Source organism: Sinohyriopsis cumingii, chromosome 5 (assembly GCF_028554795.1).
Source record: "Sinohyriopsis cumingii isolate HCF-2022 chromosome 5, ASM2855479v2, whole genome shotgun sequence".
NCBI lineage: Eukaryota > Metazoa > Mollusca > Bivalvia > Unionida > Unionidae > Sinohyriopsis > Sinohyriopsis cumingii.
The window spans coordinates 123,060,823-123,077,111 of NC_142965.1; the positions used below are offsets into that span (position 1 = coordinate 123,060,823).

The following is a 16,289-nucleotide window of genomic DNA, read 5'->3' on the forward strand; positions in this document are numbered from 1 at the left end:
ATATCTCATTTCTTGGTCATTGATAATGTAGTGTGGCTCAATTAGGGGCCTTGACCTTGTATAGGATTAATATGATGCCTAATGTTGGAAGCGCAATCAAAACTAAAAACAGGATACTCCATTGCATGCATGTATTATTTTTAAATCAGCGGAAGAAGAAAAACCCAACTCTATGTATATATAAAGAATACAAATCATATGGCGAATAACAGTCCTTTCAAGTGCACTGGATGCAGCATGGGATCACATTAAGATAAATGCAATAAACCTGACAATGAACAGTGTATAACTAGTATCTAACTAGCCTGAGCACCTTTGACTCTTAATGAGTCTTTTTCGAAGGCAAATACAAAACATAGACAAACAAATGAAATAGAAAAACCGTGTTTGCAAAAATTTACAGGAATTAAATCTTTAAATTTATTATGTTTCCATAAGTTTATTTCAACTTGTTGTGGATGCTGGATACTATTTTTTATTGACCTAGAAATCGATGAGCCATAACGGCATCTGTTATTTTATGTAAATTTATGTAAGTGCAAATTATATCCCAGATATTTTATTGTTATAGTAGTAATTATAGGCTGTTAAGCAAATTTAGATAATTATTTAAAACAAAATGTGTCAGATTCTAAAAGATAATTTTATTTGTGCATGGCTGTCTTTTTTTCCAAACATAAGGAAAGAAAAGAAATGTTGATGGATATATCACCTTAGAACATTAAAACCAAGCAGTTGAAACCAAGAAGACTAGAAAAAGATGGGATGTGGGGATTATCTCCTTAAGTAGAAATGGGAATTTTTTAAAATATAAGACCGATTTAATAAACAAATTAATGGCTATCAAGATTTTCACAAATTAAGTTGATTTTTCAGTATGGTTTTGCAATCATGTGTCCAATTGTAGACCCTGTATAATTTATCTTGTTGGATTACATGTTTGTCAGACGTAAGCATTTTAAGGGTTTAATATCTTCTTCAAATCTATTTTGCAAGTTTTACTTTTATATTTTTGGAACACAACATTTAATTAGCATGATATAGCCCAGATTGTGCTGACGTGCTGTAGACCTTTAAATGTTATGGTGATTGATGGATTTAATTTGATATATTGTTACAGTATTGAGAAAGGGAAAAGTTTTCATGTTTTAATTTTCTTTACATTCTTAACCTCAAGTCAAGTAGTGAGTCTTTTGGTTTAATATAACATTTAAAATGAGAGATTTACAAAAGTCCCTAAATGTACTTAAAATTTTTATCTCGTGTTATATTTGGAATGTTATTAACTTTAGTGATGAGTGAAATGATGTAAATTGACTCCTGTTGGATTAATGGATTGCAGTCTGAACCTTTTAGTTTTGCAAACTTTTTTTTGTTCATGGTGACAACAATATATCATCTCTGATAACACATGGGAAGAAGGAAATTTCTTGAACATTCCCATCACATCCTGTACTGCTGTTGATGCATACACAAAGCTTGTTCACTTACACCTTGTAGTAGAATACTGTAATGTTTCTTAATGACATATTTCTCAAAAACAAAAATACAAGTGTAGAAGGAAATAAATATATGTATGTATGTATGTATGTATGTATGTATGTATGTATGTATGTAAAAATATGTGCATTTCCTATTGTACAGGTTTTAAAGTGGGGGGGGGCATTTGTTTTAAAAATTTCAACATTTTATATATTTAATGTATCTTTTTTATTTTTCACCGTGGAGGGGATAAAAGTGCTAGGGTCGGCATTGCAGCTGGGATGGTAAGCTGACCAGTAATTCTTCTAAACCGCACACTTTAAAATAAAATTGAAAAAGCTTCTGACATATCCCATTACCACAAAAGTTGCTTTCATTAGTTGATTATTACAGTATGCGGAAGGGTGCATAATGTCTTTCTACATCTGGCCTGGAGCCTGTAAAGGGCCGTATACTGTGTGCTGCCTGAAAGATTTTTGTCCCAGTACCATTAGTGTGCTTAGCCTTCTAATTTGGGTATACATGGCTTCTTACCAAAAATCTTAGGAGTGTGATCTTAGAGTTTAACAACATTTGTAAAATACACACTTTGGAATAGCTAAAACGGCTTATTTGATACAGGTAGCTGTTATATTGAGGTCGATTTAAGTGTAATATGTTGGCTCTTGATAAACTCTGTCTGTCTCACAAAGGTGACTCATTAATGGAGGTGGTCAATAGAATATTTAGTTTGTTTTAGATGGATAGAGAAGTTTGCTTGGATTTTAGCCTTTGTTCTTTCCGAATCTGATTAAGCACCTTGGGTGTCTGAGTGGTCTCAGGCACTGGGTTTTATAGATCACTCAAACATTTAACCTCTGTCTGTGAAGGGACATCAGTCTCTGCTCAGCAATTGGGTATGTGCTAAAGCTTGCCAGTAGGTTCTGACGGGTCATTGGTTCTTCCTGGGTTTTTAGAAGGGGGGGTCATCTGCCAGATATACTGGCTGCAATGTATAGCCTATCATATGCTGAAAATTAGGCATTAAACCCACAAAGCAAAAAAAAAAAAAAAAAAAAAAAGAAGAATTTGTGTAAGAATTGTTGGCACTAAAGTACTCTCAAATTGTGGGGTAAATATGTGCTGTACTTACTATATAGGTCGTATTACTATGATGTCTTGTTCATAAACATGTTGGCAGAGTGGTTTCTGTGACATGGGGCCACTTTTAAATTGGCCAATTATAGAAAATGGTCTAATTGGTCTCTCTTACTTGTAGCTGACAATATTGTAAACAGCTACATGATGGAAAAGTTTAAGATCTAGCTCTCATGAACTAGAGTTTTGAAAACAGCATTGCTTTTTACATTGAAGTCAAAACTCTTGAGTATTACAGTTTTTAGGTAGTAGCCATATTGATAATGAACTATAGGATGTAATGTTTATTTGCAGTGTATCAGGTTTTTTCTGTGGTTTTTTAAACAAATAATTATGTGATTTTTAATATATTCTGATTTATGAGTGACAAAAATAACATTTTCCAATTACTTTTTTTTTGGTTGTAAATGCTTCTAGACATGTATATTAATTTTGACTTGAATGGTAGATTTTGAGATTTGGGTCCTAGATAATTTTAAGTATAATTCCAGCATTATTTATTCTGAGCTCTACTGATCAGTACCAATTTGGCCTTGGTCCTCTTCAATCCTAGACAGAATTTTACTACATTTAACAGCTGATCAGCTAGCCTTATGTAGGCTCAATGACCCAGTAATAACTATTAAACCAGTCATATATTGTCTGTCTGATTGCTGGGGAAGACTTTACAGCTTCAAATTGAGATAGCTAGTGCCTGATATTCTTGTTGGCTGTTTACCTGTGAACAGCTGGAAGCTGGTGAAAGGGAATTCCCATATTACACAGATTCAAAACTGCTTCACACTGAGACTGAAGCATCATTAGAATGTGGGCTTCAGATCTAATGGACACACTGAGACTGAAGCATCATTAGAATGCGGGCTTCAGATCTAATGGAGACATAGACTGATGGATCTGTAGAGTTTGGAGTTACCATGTTGTTAGAAGAAGATTTATTACAATGTTTTATCATAATGACATTTTGGAGAGTGAAATGAATTTCTAAAGTGGATTATTATTGTGAATTTAAAATGGGCAACAAATTGTATTGGTACCTTGTGGAGGTTTTGCTACTTTGAAAAACAAATGCAGAAGACAGTAGCCTAACTAGGTAAAAAAAATGCATTAAAACAAACTTGACAATGGATGAAGCTTCAACCCCAGTTCAGTTCATTTGATACTGAAATTTAATGTGCATTTGTAATTTCACAAGAGTAGACTTATTTTTTGAAATATTGCTAAATAGCTATAGATGTGAGAATCCTGACAGAACTTAAAAGACAAATATAGAATAATAAACTTTTTGAAGTAATCTTTATTGATGTATTTTATGTTGGAGAAAGTCATTGACTGATATTTCACTTGTTCTCGAAGATCTTTCAAATTTAAAGAGTGTTCTTTTGGTGAAATCTTGCTTCTTCAGTTAAGTTGCCATCATGTTCTTCTGTGGAATGGTGGACCATGTTAACTGGCCATGGGAGAGCAAAAGGTGAGTGAAAATTTCCAGCATGGTTTATAAAATGTACATTGTCATTAAATTAAAAAATGGTAAATTATTTCTTATTTATCTATGCAGTTGAGAAATTTCACTCATGGGCATTTTTTCAAATCGCATCCAATTTAATACATCCCTTGACATCTGTATTCATGGAAATAATTTTTAACTAGAATCCACTGTTTGTAAACACGTCCCTGCACTTTTGTTTTAACTCTGCAATGAAGATTGAGCATTTTGCCAATGATTATCCATCCAAGTGCAAATGTTGGGTATGTGCATTTGTTATTTCCTGCCATTTAAGTTTAAGTGGTTAAAAAGGGGTGGAGCAGGAGTGCATAGCCTTGAAAATTTCTCCTAATATGAACTGACTTAGAATATAACCAAACTGTATGACATGGTTGTTACAGATGATGTGTTGTGCTCTTTAAATTAGTTGTGACATCATCGTTTTCCAGCATTGACTGGACAAGCATGACACCAACCAAATGAGTTGGGTCTGTCTGCTTTATGTTACCTCAGTGTTGTTGATTTTCTCAGCAATGAACTTCAACAAAATGTTACAATTCTGATGGCTTGTGAATATCCCAACATAAAAGTTAGAGATTCGTGATGCTGGACAAAATCAGAGTTGCTTTACATTGCCTGTATCAGCAAGGGATATAAAGTTTCAGTAGGAGAAAGGAACTCCTTCCAAAAAAACCTAATGCCAAATATATGAACCATTGGACTCTTGGAAAGAGTCTGTGGAAAGAATGGCCAAATACAGGAATTCTTTGTTACAAATGACTCTGAAGGATTGAACTTTAGCTCAGGAAAATAGATCACAATTAAGTGTGTGTGTGTATGTGTGTATGCATGTTTGCATGCATGCATGTATGTGTGTGATTTGGATTTTTAACGTAGCTTTAAAAAAAAATTCAGTCATATCGCTATGATATCTGCATTGTGGCAGTTTATAGTGATGTCTAGCACTGGGGCATCATGCCACAGACAATTGTAGCATGATGTCCCACCCAGTCGCATTATCCTTACACCAGGCCAACCAGTCCTAACACTAACCTCTTAATGCTGAGTGCCTTGAAGCAAGGCAACCTCATTTAAGTAGTGAAGGCTTAATTACTGGGAGCAAAGATTTACAGTCAAGATAAGGCAGAAGGATCATGTACCCCATACCCTCCAAATGCCATTAATTCATATTGTTGCTGGAATTCAGTGATATTTGCATAATGTATGTGGGAACCTATCAGTTTTTCCCAAGGCTGATGACACTAATTTCTTTGAGTTTACAAAAACTTTTGAGTCAGAAATGAAGGAACTTAAAACGAAAGGTCTTGTGCAGAGAAAAATAATATTACCAGAAATGAAGGAACTTAAAACGAAAGGTGTTGTGCAGAGAAAAATAATATTACCAGAAATGAAGGAACTTACAATGAAAGGTGTTGTGCAGAGAAAAAAATAATATTACTCTGTAACTCCTAAATCTGATGAGACAAAAATGCAAGATTTTTTCCACTGAAATGGACACTGGATTGTCATTTTTTTCTACAGTAGGAAGGCTTTTGCATTTCAAGGTATGGAGGATTCAAGGTTCGGCAGAGCAATTTGAAATAAGATTTGACCATGAAAACAACTTAAGTACAACAGATGTGTACCAGAAGCTATAAGAACTGCACAGTGTGGACTTGAACTCTCAGATGAGTTGAGATTCAATGAATATTTCATTATGAGCAGCCCAATAATACCAGATGCCTCATGAAACTTTGAGAATTATTTGTCATTGATTCCTCAGAATGGTTTCTTAATTTACATCCCAACCATTAGAAGTGAATAAAACACATACATCTGGGGTTTGGTGACACTATAATTGAAGTTGATCAACTGAGTTAAATGTTTAAGAAATTTTATTTTGGAAGCAGAAGTAGATAATTAAGATTGAAACATTTCAAACCACCGTGGACATGTAAAATGTTGGACTGCCCTATAGAACGAAGGATTTACAGATAAAGGTGTAATTAGTCAATGTCATATCGTAGCAGTATTATTCACTCATCTCAATGAGGACAATACAAGATTTTACACGACATCAGTAAGGTGCTGAGACCCCCATATCCCCCCTAGAAAAAGAGACGATACAGGACAATACAAGATATTACAAGACATCGGCTGGAACCCCAATTTGCCCCCTCCCCTCCAGGAAAAAGACAATAGAGACAGTTCAGAAAAACATGCAACAAAAGATTTTTTTCACAAAAGAAAAAAATGGAAATGAAACATTGTGATGAAGTTAAAACTAATGCAACATTGACAGTTAATATTCCCAATGTGGTGAAGAAAGTTGTTTTCGTTAAAGCTCGTAAAATAAATGCTGTTTTTGATGTTTAACTTTCATAACACAGTACATAAACAGGTGCAAACCATTGTTACCTTTTTTTTTAATTCACTTTATATATATATCTTTTATGATACTGTTTATTAGTCCAGCCAAACAATCTGGATTTCAGTCATAACTCATTACACTGAGGTGAGTCTTTTTCTTTTAATAGCAGCAAATTTTAAAACATTTAAAAGTATTAACCATTGAATGTGATACCTAATCAGAACAATAAAGACACATGATTGGTTGAAAAATTAGGTTGTGCTCTAAAGTACAATGTGTTATGACCAAGGGACTCAAGAGTTCCTTTGGAGTTGGGAAGCATTCCAGTTCACTACCCAGTGCCCAAGTTTGACCTATGTTAATACTTGGTTCATTTACCCCACATGCAACGTTTCACACCTGAGAAAAATAAGATGGGATTTTTTTGGAATTTATTTACAGTTACCCATAAACCCCTATCTCCATCCCAATGGACAAGAAAAAACATTCTGAATGTTTTGGCACAATCTATACCTGTCATAAATTATCACTGGTCAAAGTTTCATTCACCTAGCTTAACAGTGTAAGAGTTGTTCAAGGATAATGCCAACATATGTTTATATTGCATTAATTTACTGCCCAGGTTTGCTTTTTTGCACCTTTGCCTCCATCTACCTAATCATAACAGTGCTTTTATCTTTGCCTCCCCCCTTTACACATTTCTATGCATTACATAGTACCTACTATACATAGGTATCCCAGTTTCTTTCTTCTTTCTGTGAGGTAACCATAAGTTAGTAAAGACAAAGAAATCCTGTTTATTAACATCCAGATTTAATGACATATTCAAAATATTAGGCCTTAAAAATCTAAATTTAACTGACCAGTAAGTTATATGTATAGATCATTTTCAGATACTATTTTTAGCTAGCCAAATCTATCCCATAGCCGCATCCGGTACAGTCATGCGCATTTGACATGGGGCAACTCGAGTGACCTACACTTCTTACATGAATAGAACATTTGTCATAGATTGCCGCAGATAGTAGTAAACAATATATGCCAGTACACAAGTATAAGAGTTGAAATGTACGTTTTTATAAAGTATTTTTAACAATAAATGAGTATTTATTGCTTTATGTTACTGCATCGTGACTCTCATCTAAACTCCACCGCCCCCCTTATGACTGCATGGTAATGAATAATCCGAAAATAAACAACTTGTCTAATTAGCAGCGAACAATGAACACCAAAGGCGGCACATAACATATTAAGCAGATAGATTCCTCAAAGATTTGCCATTTAGTTAATAAATTAAATAAGAACGAATGTGAATCCCAAAACTGCTTATGAGACATTAGATTGGCTAAGACATTTATTATCTCTCTCCCTCTCTCTCTGCTTACTCCATGAAAAAAATATGGATAATAATGAAGATTTAGCTCATCCTGCGATACATTTGCGATGGCCAATTGCTTCAGTACTATCAGCTATATGTGTAACTTGTGTGGCTTCTCAGATTGGGCTTGGGATCTGATTATGAAGGCATTGATAATGCTGTGTTCACCTGTATGCTTCCATCCACCATGAAATTAATTATATGCAACAAAGATAAGATTTGTGAGTCCTCATGTTTTGATGAGTATATAGTCTTGAAGAATCATCTAAATACACATAGATTTGTACAAATTGTAATTCTGGTCACATGTGAAGATCGTCCACCCACCCCTTTACTTTCAAAAATGGCTCATACAACTTTGTAAGTCCTATCAAGGACTGCGGACAGAGTAAGACAAATTCCTCAGGACCACAGCAGTCAGGGGGTCTATTGTTGTTTCAATTTGTGATTCAGTGGGGCCTGTTGGTTAATTTTTCCAGGGGCCCACAAATGCTATCCACTGCCCTGGTCCTGTCTGATGCTTTTTGTGCTCATATCTACTTTTTTGTTTGAGGAGATTAGTGAACTATTTACTCATGATTTTTAAACACACTATTTCTGTGAAGGGTGTACAGATGTCAAACCTTTAAACATTTGTTTGAGACCGCTCTGGTGGCCCAGTGGTTAGAGCGCCTTGGATGCGTTCGGTCATGGGTTTCGATCCTCGGCAGAGTCATGCCAAGGACTTACAAGAATGGTACTAACAGCTGCCTTGCTTGGTGCTCAGCATTAAGAGGTTAGTCAGGATAATATGACTGGGTGGGACATCATGCTACATGTCTGAGGCATGACTATCGCTTAAAACTTGCCCTACATTGATTGTACATGTGTTAAATATTAGAGCATAAAAACCCAGATTTGACTTCCTGATAAAAGTCTATAGAGGGTTTCCAAGGCTGCAGCCAAAAATGGTGTTGTTATTCGATGGTAATACCTCAGTTTGATGGTACGATTATGGCCTTATATACTGGTATGTATAATGGACTACAGTTTGAAAGCAAGTGGGTAATGATGATGGACAGTTAGTTATTTGATACTAAATTCAGTATTGCTTTGAAACTCTCCCTTATTGTAATGCCTTTCCTTATAACCATATTTTCTAAACAGAGTAGTGCTATGGACCATGCATGGTCCATAAATTTGCCTGTTTGATGGTAGGGGTTGAATGAAACAACATCATGAAGTTTACTGTTATATCTTGTAGTATTATAACAAAGTAGAACCGTTGTATGTGAATCAGTTTACTTTTTATTTTGGTCTCGATTTAGTTTTCTTTGCTGTCTTATAGAAAAATTTATTTCAATGATAAGGTCACTGACCCATGTCATCAAGATTCTTGGAAGCAGGGAAACAGGTATACCAGGATATAAATGGAATAATTTACTGTCCAGAAAAATGAGTTTCAGAAACATACAAACTCCCCAGATGTCTTTAATAAGAGTCCAAATCCATGGCCTTCAGATATAGTCCTGAATTCTCAGTTACGAAAAATAAGTTTATGCTGGCCTCCAGGTTTTGGAGAAATGTGGACCTTTATTTCTGTTTTTAAAATCCAACAAAGATTCTCTCAAACATTATATATGAAAACACATGGCAGTAAGATGCTGAATATAACAAAGGTTTATATTTATTTGTATGGGATGGTTTTTCTGTCCAATAGCACAAGTTTGTTATTGCTACTCCTAAACTACTTGGATGACTTGTAGGATTCCCATGAAACTGTACACAAACATTCATCCCATGGCCAACTTGTGGTTCAGAATGAATCTGTTGCCACATGTTTGCCACCATATGGCTGCCACAGTGGCCACCTTGTTATTGCTACTCCAGAATGGATGTTCATATCAACATGGGGTTTTCACTAAAAGGTTTCTTACAATGTCTAGTTGATCATAAATGAATGTTGCTGACTGCCATGGCAGCCATCTTAACAGTTTTGTTAATTCTACTCTTTCTCAGTGAATGGTGATACCAAAATGTCTTTTTTCTCTTCTAAAAGACTTCTTATGATGTCTAGTTGGCCCTAAATGAAAATGGTGCTGCCACCACAGCAACCCTCTTGAAAATCTTCTAATCTCAACTCTTCCTACTTGGTCATATCACCATGGAGTTTTCACTAAAAGACTTTTTATGTGTCTAGCTGGAGCTAAATAAACATTGTGCTAATCTGACATTCAATATGTCCACTACAGCAGCCATCTTTAAAATCTTTTTATCACAGCTCCTTCTGAATGGATTTTAATATCAACACCAAAAAACTTGTATAATGTTGTATAATGTCCAGTTGCTCAGAAATTAAAATGCTGCTACAGACTGGCCATGTTGAAAATTTTCTTCTCACTACTCCTTCTGATTGGAAAATCATATCGACGTGGTGTTTTCACCAAAGACTTCTTATGATAACTGGCTAGTTCTGAATGAATAGGGTACCGATCTGATATCAAATATGGCTGAGACAATGGCCAGCATAAAATTCTTGCAATCACTGCTTCTCCTGAATGAAGGCTCATATTGCATAGGTTGTAACTGAAAGGCTTTGTATAATGTTTCATTCATCCTTAATTAAAAACGGTGTTTATCTGGCATCTTTGGGTGGACATCTTGAAAATCTAGTTTTTATTACTGCATAAAAGCCATAATGACACTGAGCTTTCACCAGGAGAGTTCTTATGGTGTACTGTGTTTTCAAGCCAGTTTATTCCTCAATATGGCAACAGTGGTGACTTTCTTGAAAATATTATTATCTCTGTTCCCAAATGGATGGTTATATCAACATGGGGTTTTCACCTCTTATGATATCTTGTTGGTCTTAAATGAAAATGGTGCCAGTTCAAGTACATGTGTACATCCAGTATGACTGTTATGATGGCTGTCAGGAAAGTCTTGTTGTCACTACTCTTCCAGAATAGATAATCATTATGACATAATGATTTACCAAAAGACTTCTAATGATGTCTTCATTGTCGTAAATGAAAATGGTGCTTGTTTGATACCCAGTATGTGCATCACAGCAGCTGATATGAAAATCTTGTTTCCCCTCAAGAATATCAGAGGTGGTTTGAACATTCAGTAGTTGAAAGGAAGAAATGGTTTTATCTTGAATTCCTGGAAATTCTTTTTGTCCAGGAGAGCATCTTTTCCTTCAGAGGACTCTTGTTATATATTATCATATTATGGGACTTCACTTAGGCAAATCCGAGTTGTTACTTTTTAAAATGGAAAAAGCGAACATTTATTTGAATTAAATTAACATTTTAATTTTTTTTATGCCTGTAGAATTTACCATTATGTTGCATGCCTCTATTAGAGATTTTAAAACATGTGCCAGAGTTTTTTAATAAAAACGTTTGCATTGATCCAAGGTTTCAATTTCATTTCATGATAACTAGCAAACAAAGTCAGCTTAAATTTCACCAGTACATTTTCATATCTTTTACCAATGAAGGATATTTGTATAATATTTCTAAATAAATATAAGACAACATATGGTGTACAAGTCAGGTACTGTAAGGTGATGCATGAATTGCCTGAAATACTCTAGCATGACAGTGATATTTAGCATGGCAAAAAGGGGAGATACCTCCCCATTTCTAGTCTCATGTGGGTGGGTCCCCAAACACTTTTAATGTATACATTGTCCTAATGAAAATGGTACCAAGCTGATATCCATTATATATTCCACAGCTAATTTGAAAATATTGTTAATGCAGAAGAGTGGGTTTTAAAGACTCAGAAGTTAAAAGGAAGAAATGTTCTTGTCTTGAATTTCTGGAAATTATCCCTTCAGGGTGCAAAGGACAGTTTTTATGCACAAATTTAATGTTGCATGCCCGATATAAAAATTAAAAAAAGGTAAAATACATGAGTGAGGTCTAAAAGATCTACTTGTGTTGTGCCATAAAGCAACAAAACTAAATTGGATTTTGAGATGAAGTTGAATATCTGTGTTGTATAATGATCCATGTCAGGTTTTAATTAAGGCAAGGACATGTCACATAATGATCCATGTCAGGTTTTAATTAAGGCAAGGACATGTCACATAATGATCCATGTCAGGTTTTAATTAAGGCAAGGACATGTCACATAATGATCCATGTCAGGTTTTAATTAAGGCAAGGACATGTCACATAATGATCCATGTCAGGTTTTAATTAAGGCAAGGACATGTCACATAATGATCCATGTCAGGTTTTATTTAAGGCAAGGACATGTCATGTAATGATCTCAAGATGTTATAGAAAATTTCTCATTAAATAATTGTTTCTTTGATGCATTAGCAGTACTGTGGATAGTTCATGTTATAACTCGGTTGCATTTCAAGATGTTATAGAAAATTTCTCATTAAATATATCAACAATGTATTTAGTTAATTTAAGTATAGTGACTTGATTTGCATTTCTGAATTCTTGTGCACCTAGCAGAATAAGACAGACATTCACTGCATTGGAAGAGACAGGCCGTGTAATGGAGTTAAGAAAACAACGATTACCGTATATACTCGCTTATAAGATGAGCGCAACTGCAAACTGCACATACCCAGATCTGCCATTGCATAATATGCTGGCAGATCTGGGTCTGCACATTTTGTTAGGAGTAATCAGTAGAACAAACAACATAGGCACCGATCGGCAGGCACATTATGCTACAGCAGATAAGGCTATTTGTTTTTTTTCAGTTTGACTCAACTCTAAGCAAATATAGAGAGTACATTATAAAAAGAGATAGAGTGCAATGAAAGAGACAACCCTTGTAATGGAGACAAGAAACAATGATTACATCAGACCCCCCCCCCACTTATTAGGGTTTCACAATGGCTGCAACAAAATGGCCATGTGTTTTACAATTAGTTGCTAATTGAACAGCCCAGTGTATAGCCAGCCTCAGACAAAATCATATTTTTTCTGAATATTTATGATCTACATCAGAGTTTTTGTCACTTTGTAAATCTGATAAGACTAATCTGTATAGTAATGCAGTGTGGAAGCTTCCCCCTAATGTTGCCAGATGTGAGAGTAATGGCCCATTAAATACTCTCATCACAAGATGAACATAACAGTGGTATCCTTCAAGTCATATCACTGCTTGAGCATCTGCAGGGCTTGTTTCATGCAAGTAAAATTTCAGATGTGTTCTCTGTACAGCATCTACCTTTATAACAATTAAATTTTATTTAACTCTTATTTCCCCTGTCATTCAAACATGTAAATAGTTGGAAGTTTTCTCTTAACTTTTTTCATATATGTTTGTTTTAAGTCGATTTTTTCCCTTTGATGACAGACAAAAAGCATGAAATGTGAGGGGTTTTGGTAAGTTCACTTTTAAATTTTTTTTATGTGAATATGTTTGGTTAGCATTCCCTTTTTTTCCTTTATGAATCCTGGGAATTCAGTGCCATTCAAGGTTAAAGTGTTGACTGTGTTAGCATTCTAGGGTCAAATCGACGGTGATTGCGTGTATGAGCATGACTGTTAAAAAATTTGTTTAGAAATTGGAATGAATGAGTTAAAAGGAGACTTTGAACATAAAAATTTAACGAGTATTTAAATAATAGGGATGATGCCGCAAGTTTCAGACCTGTGGTCTCTTGTTTGGCAGGCATGACATAGAAGGACAGATGTGGGTGTCTATGTATAAGATCCTAGAATCATGGTGTGTGTGTGTGTGTATATATATATATATATATATATATATATATATATATATATATATATATATATATATATATATATATATATTACTGGACAAAATAAAAAAAATTGCTGGGGAAAAATAATTTTCACAGGTGGTTGCTCACAGACAACCACTGATTTTAACAATCACTCAGCTTCTGTATCTAGTTATTATTGTTGTTGTAGGGTTTAATGCCATTTTTCAGCACAAGATAGGCTATACGTAGCGGCCAGTATAACTGGTGGAGGAAGAACCCTGGAAAACCCTGGGAAGAACCACCGACCCACGAGAAGCTACTGGCATGCTTTCTCACGTACCCATGTTAGCTGAGCCTGAGACTTGAACTCACACAGACAGAGGTGAGATGGCAATGATCCGTAACGGTGAGCGCTTTAGACCACTCGGCCACTCGGGGCCCCCTCTGTATCTAGTTATGGATTATAAATAACGAGCAGTATGACGATATCATTGCTGCTATAGTTTCAGATAAAATCATAAGAAATAAAGACAATATTTTTATTTTAAAAGGGATAGGACATTAAAATAAAACTGTATTAGATACAGCAGTTTACTTACCTGATAGATGGTTGCCATGGTATCTTGCTTACATATCTTGTGAGATATACATTTTAATTATTTTTTTAAGCCGCCAATAAGGGAAGTTTAAGTTAGGAATTGTGAAATATTTGCTAATTGATCCATGGAAAGTTTTGAACAGCCACTAAATTGTTAGTTGGTCCATATTTTACAACTTATAGTTTTCAAAGTGATATACATTTTTGCCTGTTGGCCAGCAGATACCAGTCTTTTGGAACAGAGAGTGTGATGTAACAACTGCATTTGCTGATTGGGTTCGTTGTGACCGTGTCAATTTTATCTTGGAATTTTTTATATAGAAAATCTTGCTTAAGGATGAAAGTCATGCAGAAATTAATGATTGCGTATATCTTGTCATACTCTATAAATTTATCTTCCATGATGTTTCATACACGTGTGCATGAAATATTAATATGAGTGTTATAGGTAATCTTAATACTGATATATGCATATGCATGACTTTGCAATGGTCTCTGAAATTATAAAAATTTATTTTTTGCTTTGCATGCTCAGGGACACAGAATAGACCCAGCATACCCACCTCCCTGCAGGTAGTAAGTGGATGCTGCTTATTGGGCCAACCTATTTACCTTGGCTGCAGATTGCATCCTACCTTGATGAAGGAGAAGCTCTAGATAGTTGAGCAGTGGAAGGGGCATGGGTTTTTTTGAAATTGTTAAAGCTAGGTTAAAAATCTAAATCACAAACACACCAATGGATCGACCCAGGTGTACTACCATGTCCTGTGGGCAAGACACTGTAGGTCAGTTTCCTCAGCACTGGATAACCTACTTACATTTTAGTGCAGTAAAGCACCTAACCAACCAGTCTAATGCAAACAAACATGGAAATCCCATTTCTGTTATAATGATCAGTCAGGGATAAATAAACACGATTAACTCAAAAATACATTGTGACCAACCAGAAATCCAGACTAGGGATTAATGCAAACATGAAGAATCACATATGAAGAGTACACAAGATGATGAAAGAAAGCAAAATACAAACACTTTAAAATAATGCAAAAGCAAAGATGGTTAGCTCAATTCTCATCAAAATTTGGTTAATTCATGTACATGTTCCATTTCTCAATTTTATAACTTGGTTGTATTGAGTGTGTGTTGTTTGTGTGTGTGGTTTACATTTTTAACAGCTTAAACAATTTTTCAGTCATATCGCTATGATGCCTGCAGTCACAGATTATACTGATGTATAGCACTGGGTCATCATGCTGCAGACATGTAGCATGATGTCCTACCCTGTCACAGTATCCTGACACCAGGCCGACCAGTCCTAACACTAACTTCTTAATGCTGAGCACTATGCGTCGGGCAGCTGTTAGTAAAAATTTTGTAAAAGTATTTGTTATGACTCAGCCGGGGTTCGAACCTGCGACCTCCCGCATTTGATGCGGACACTCTAGCCACTAGATCACTGGAGTGGTCAGTTGTATTGAAAGGACACTCAAACGATATATACCATATATACCCACTTAAGAGTCCATCTACAAACTACACAGACCCAGATCTGCCATTGCACTGGCGGATCTGGGTCTTTGTAGTTTGTTAGGAGTAATCAATAGAACAGGCAACATGGATCCTGATAGACAGGTGCATTATGCTATGGCATATACAGATTTTTCTTGTTTGTGGTTTGATTCAATTTATATGCGCCTATATATGGTAATAATACAGGTACATGCATTTGGAGTTGAGCATGCTATCTTATCATCATCAGCTTTGAGGAATCCAAAACAGCACCAACACAAAATGTATTATTATTATTATTATTATTAATATTATTATTAATAATATTATTGTTATCATTAATAATAATAATAATAATAATAATAATAATAATAACAATAATAATAATAATATTATTATTATTATTATTATTATTATTATTATTATTATTATTATTTATTATTATTATTATTATTATTATTATTATTATTATTATTATTATTAATTGTATCTTAACATCTGACAGTTACTATAAAATGGTGATTTGATACAAAATGTAATAAGAAGATAGGTAGAGACAGGGGAAAAAACTCAGAAAGAAAGAAATGGAAAAAACTTGAACACAAGGTTCTAAATATGTGAGTTTTACTTAGAATGACACAGCTA

General features: G+C 34.8%; 1 protein-coding gene across 5 annotated transcripts in view; it reads left to right on the forward strand.

Annotated features, from left to right (window-relative positions):
- LOC149800113 (phosphatidylinositol 3,4,5-trisphosphate 5-phosphatase 2A-like) overlaps positions 1-16,289 on the forward strand; it is a 268,016-nt gene that overhangs the window by 54,847 nt on the left and 196,880 nt on the right. The window contains exon 1 of one of the 5 annotated variants that reach the window (XM_089959707.1): positions 3,890-4,087. The exons of 3 other annotated variants lie outside the window; for them this stretch is intronic. In XM_089959707.1, coding sequence (XP_089815833.1) covers positions 4,035-4,087 — 53 coding nt within the window. In that variant the 5' untranslated portion in view covers positions 3,890-4,034. Of the gene's footprint in view, positions 1-3,889; positions 4,088-16,289 lie in introns of those variants that run through there. One more of the 5 variants, XM_089959701.1, reaches the window with a different exon arrangement.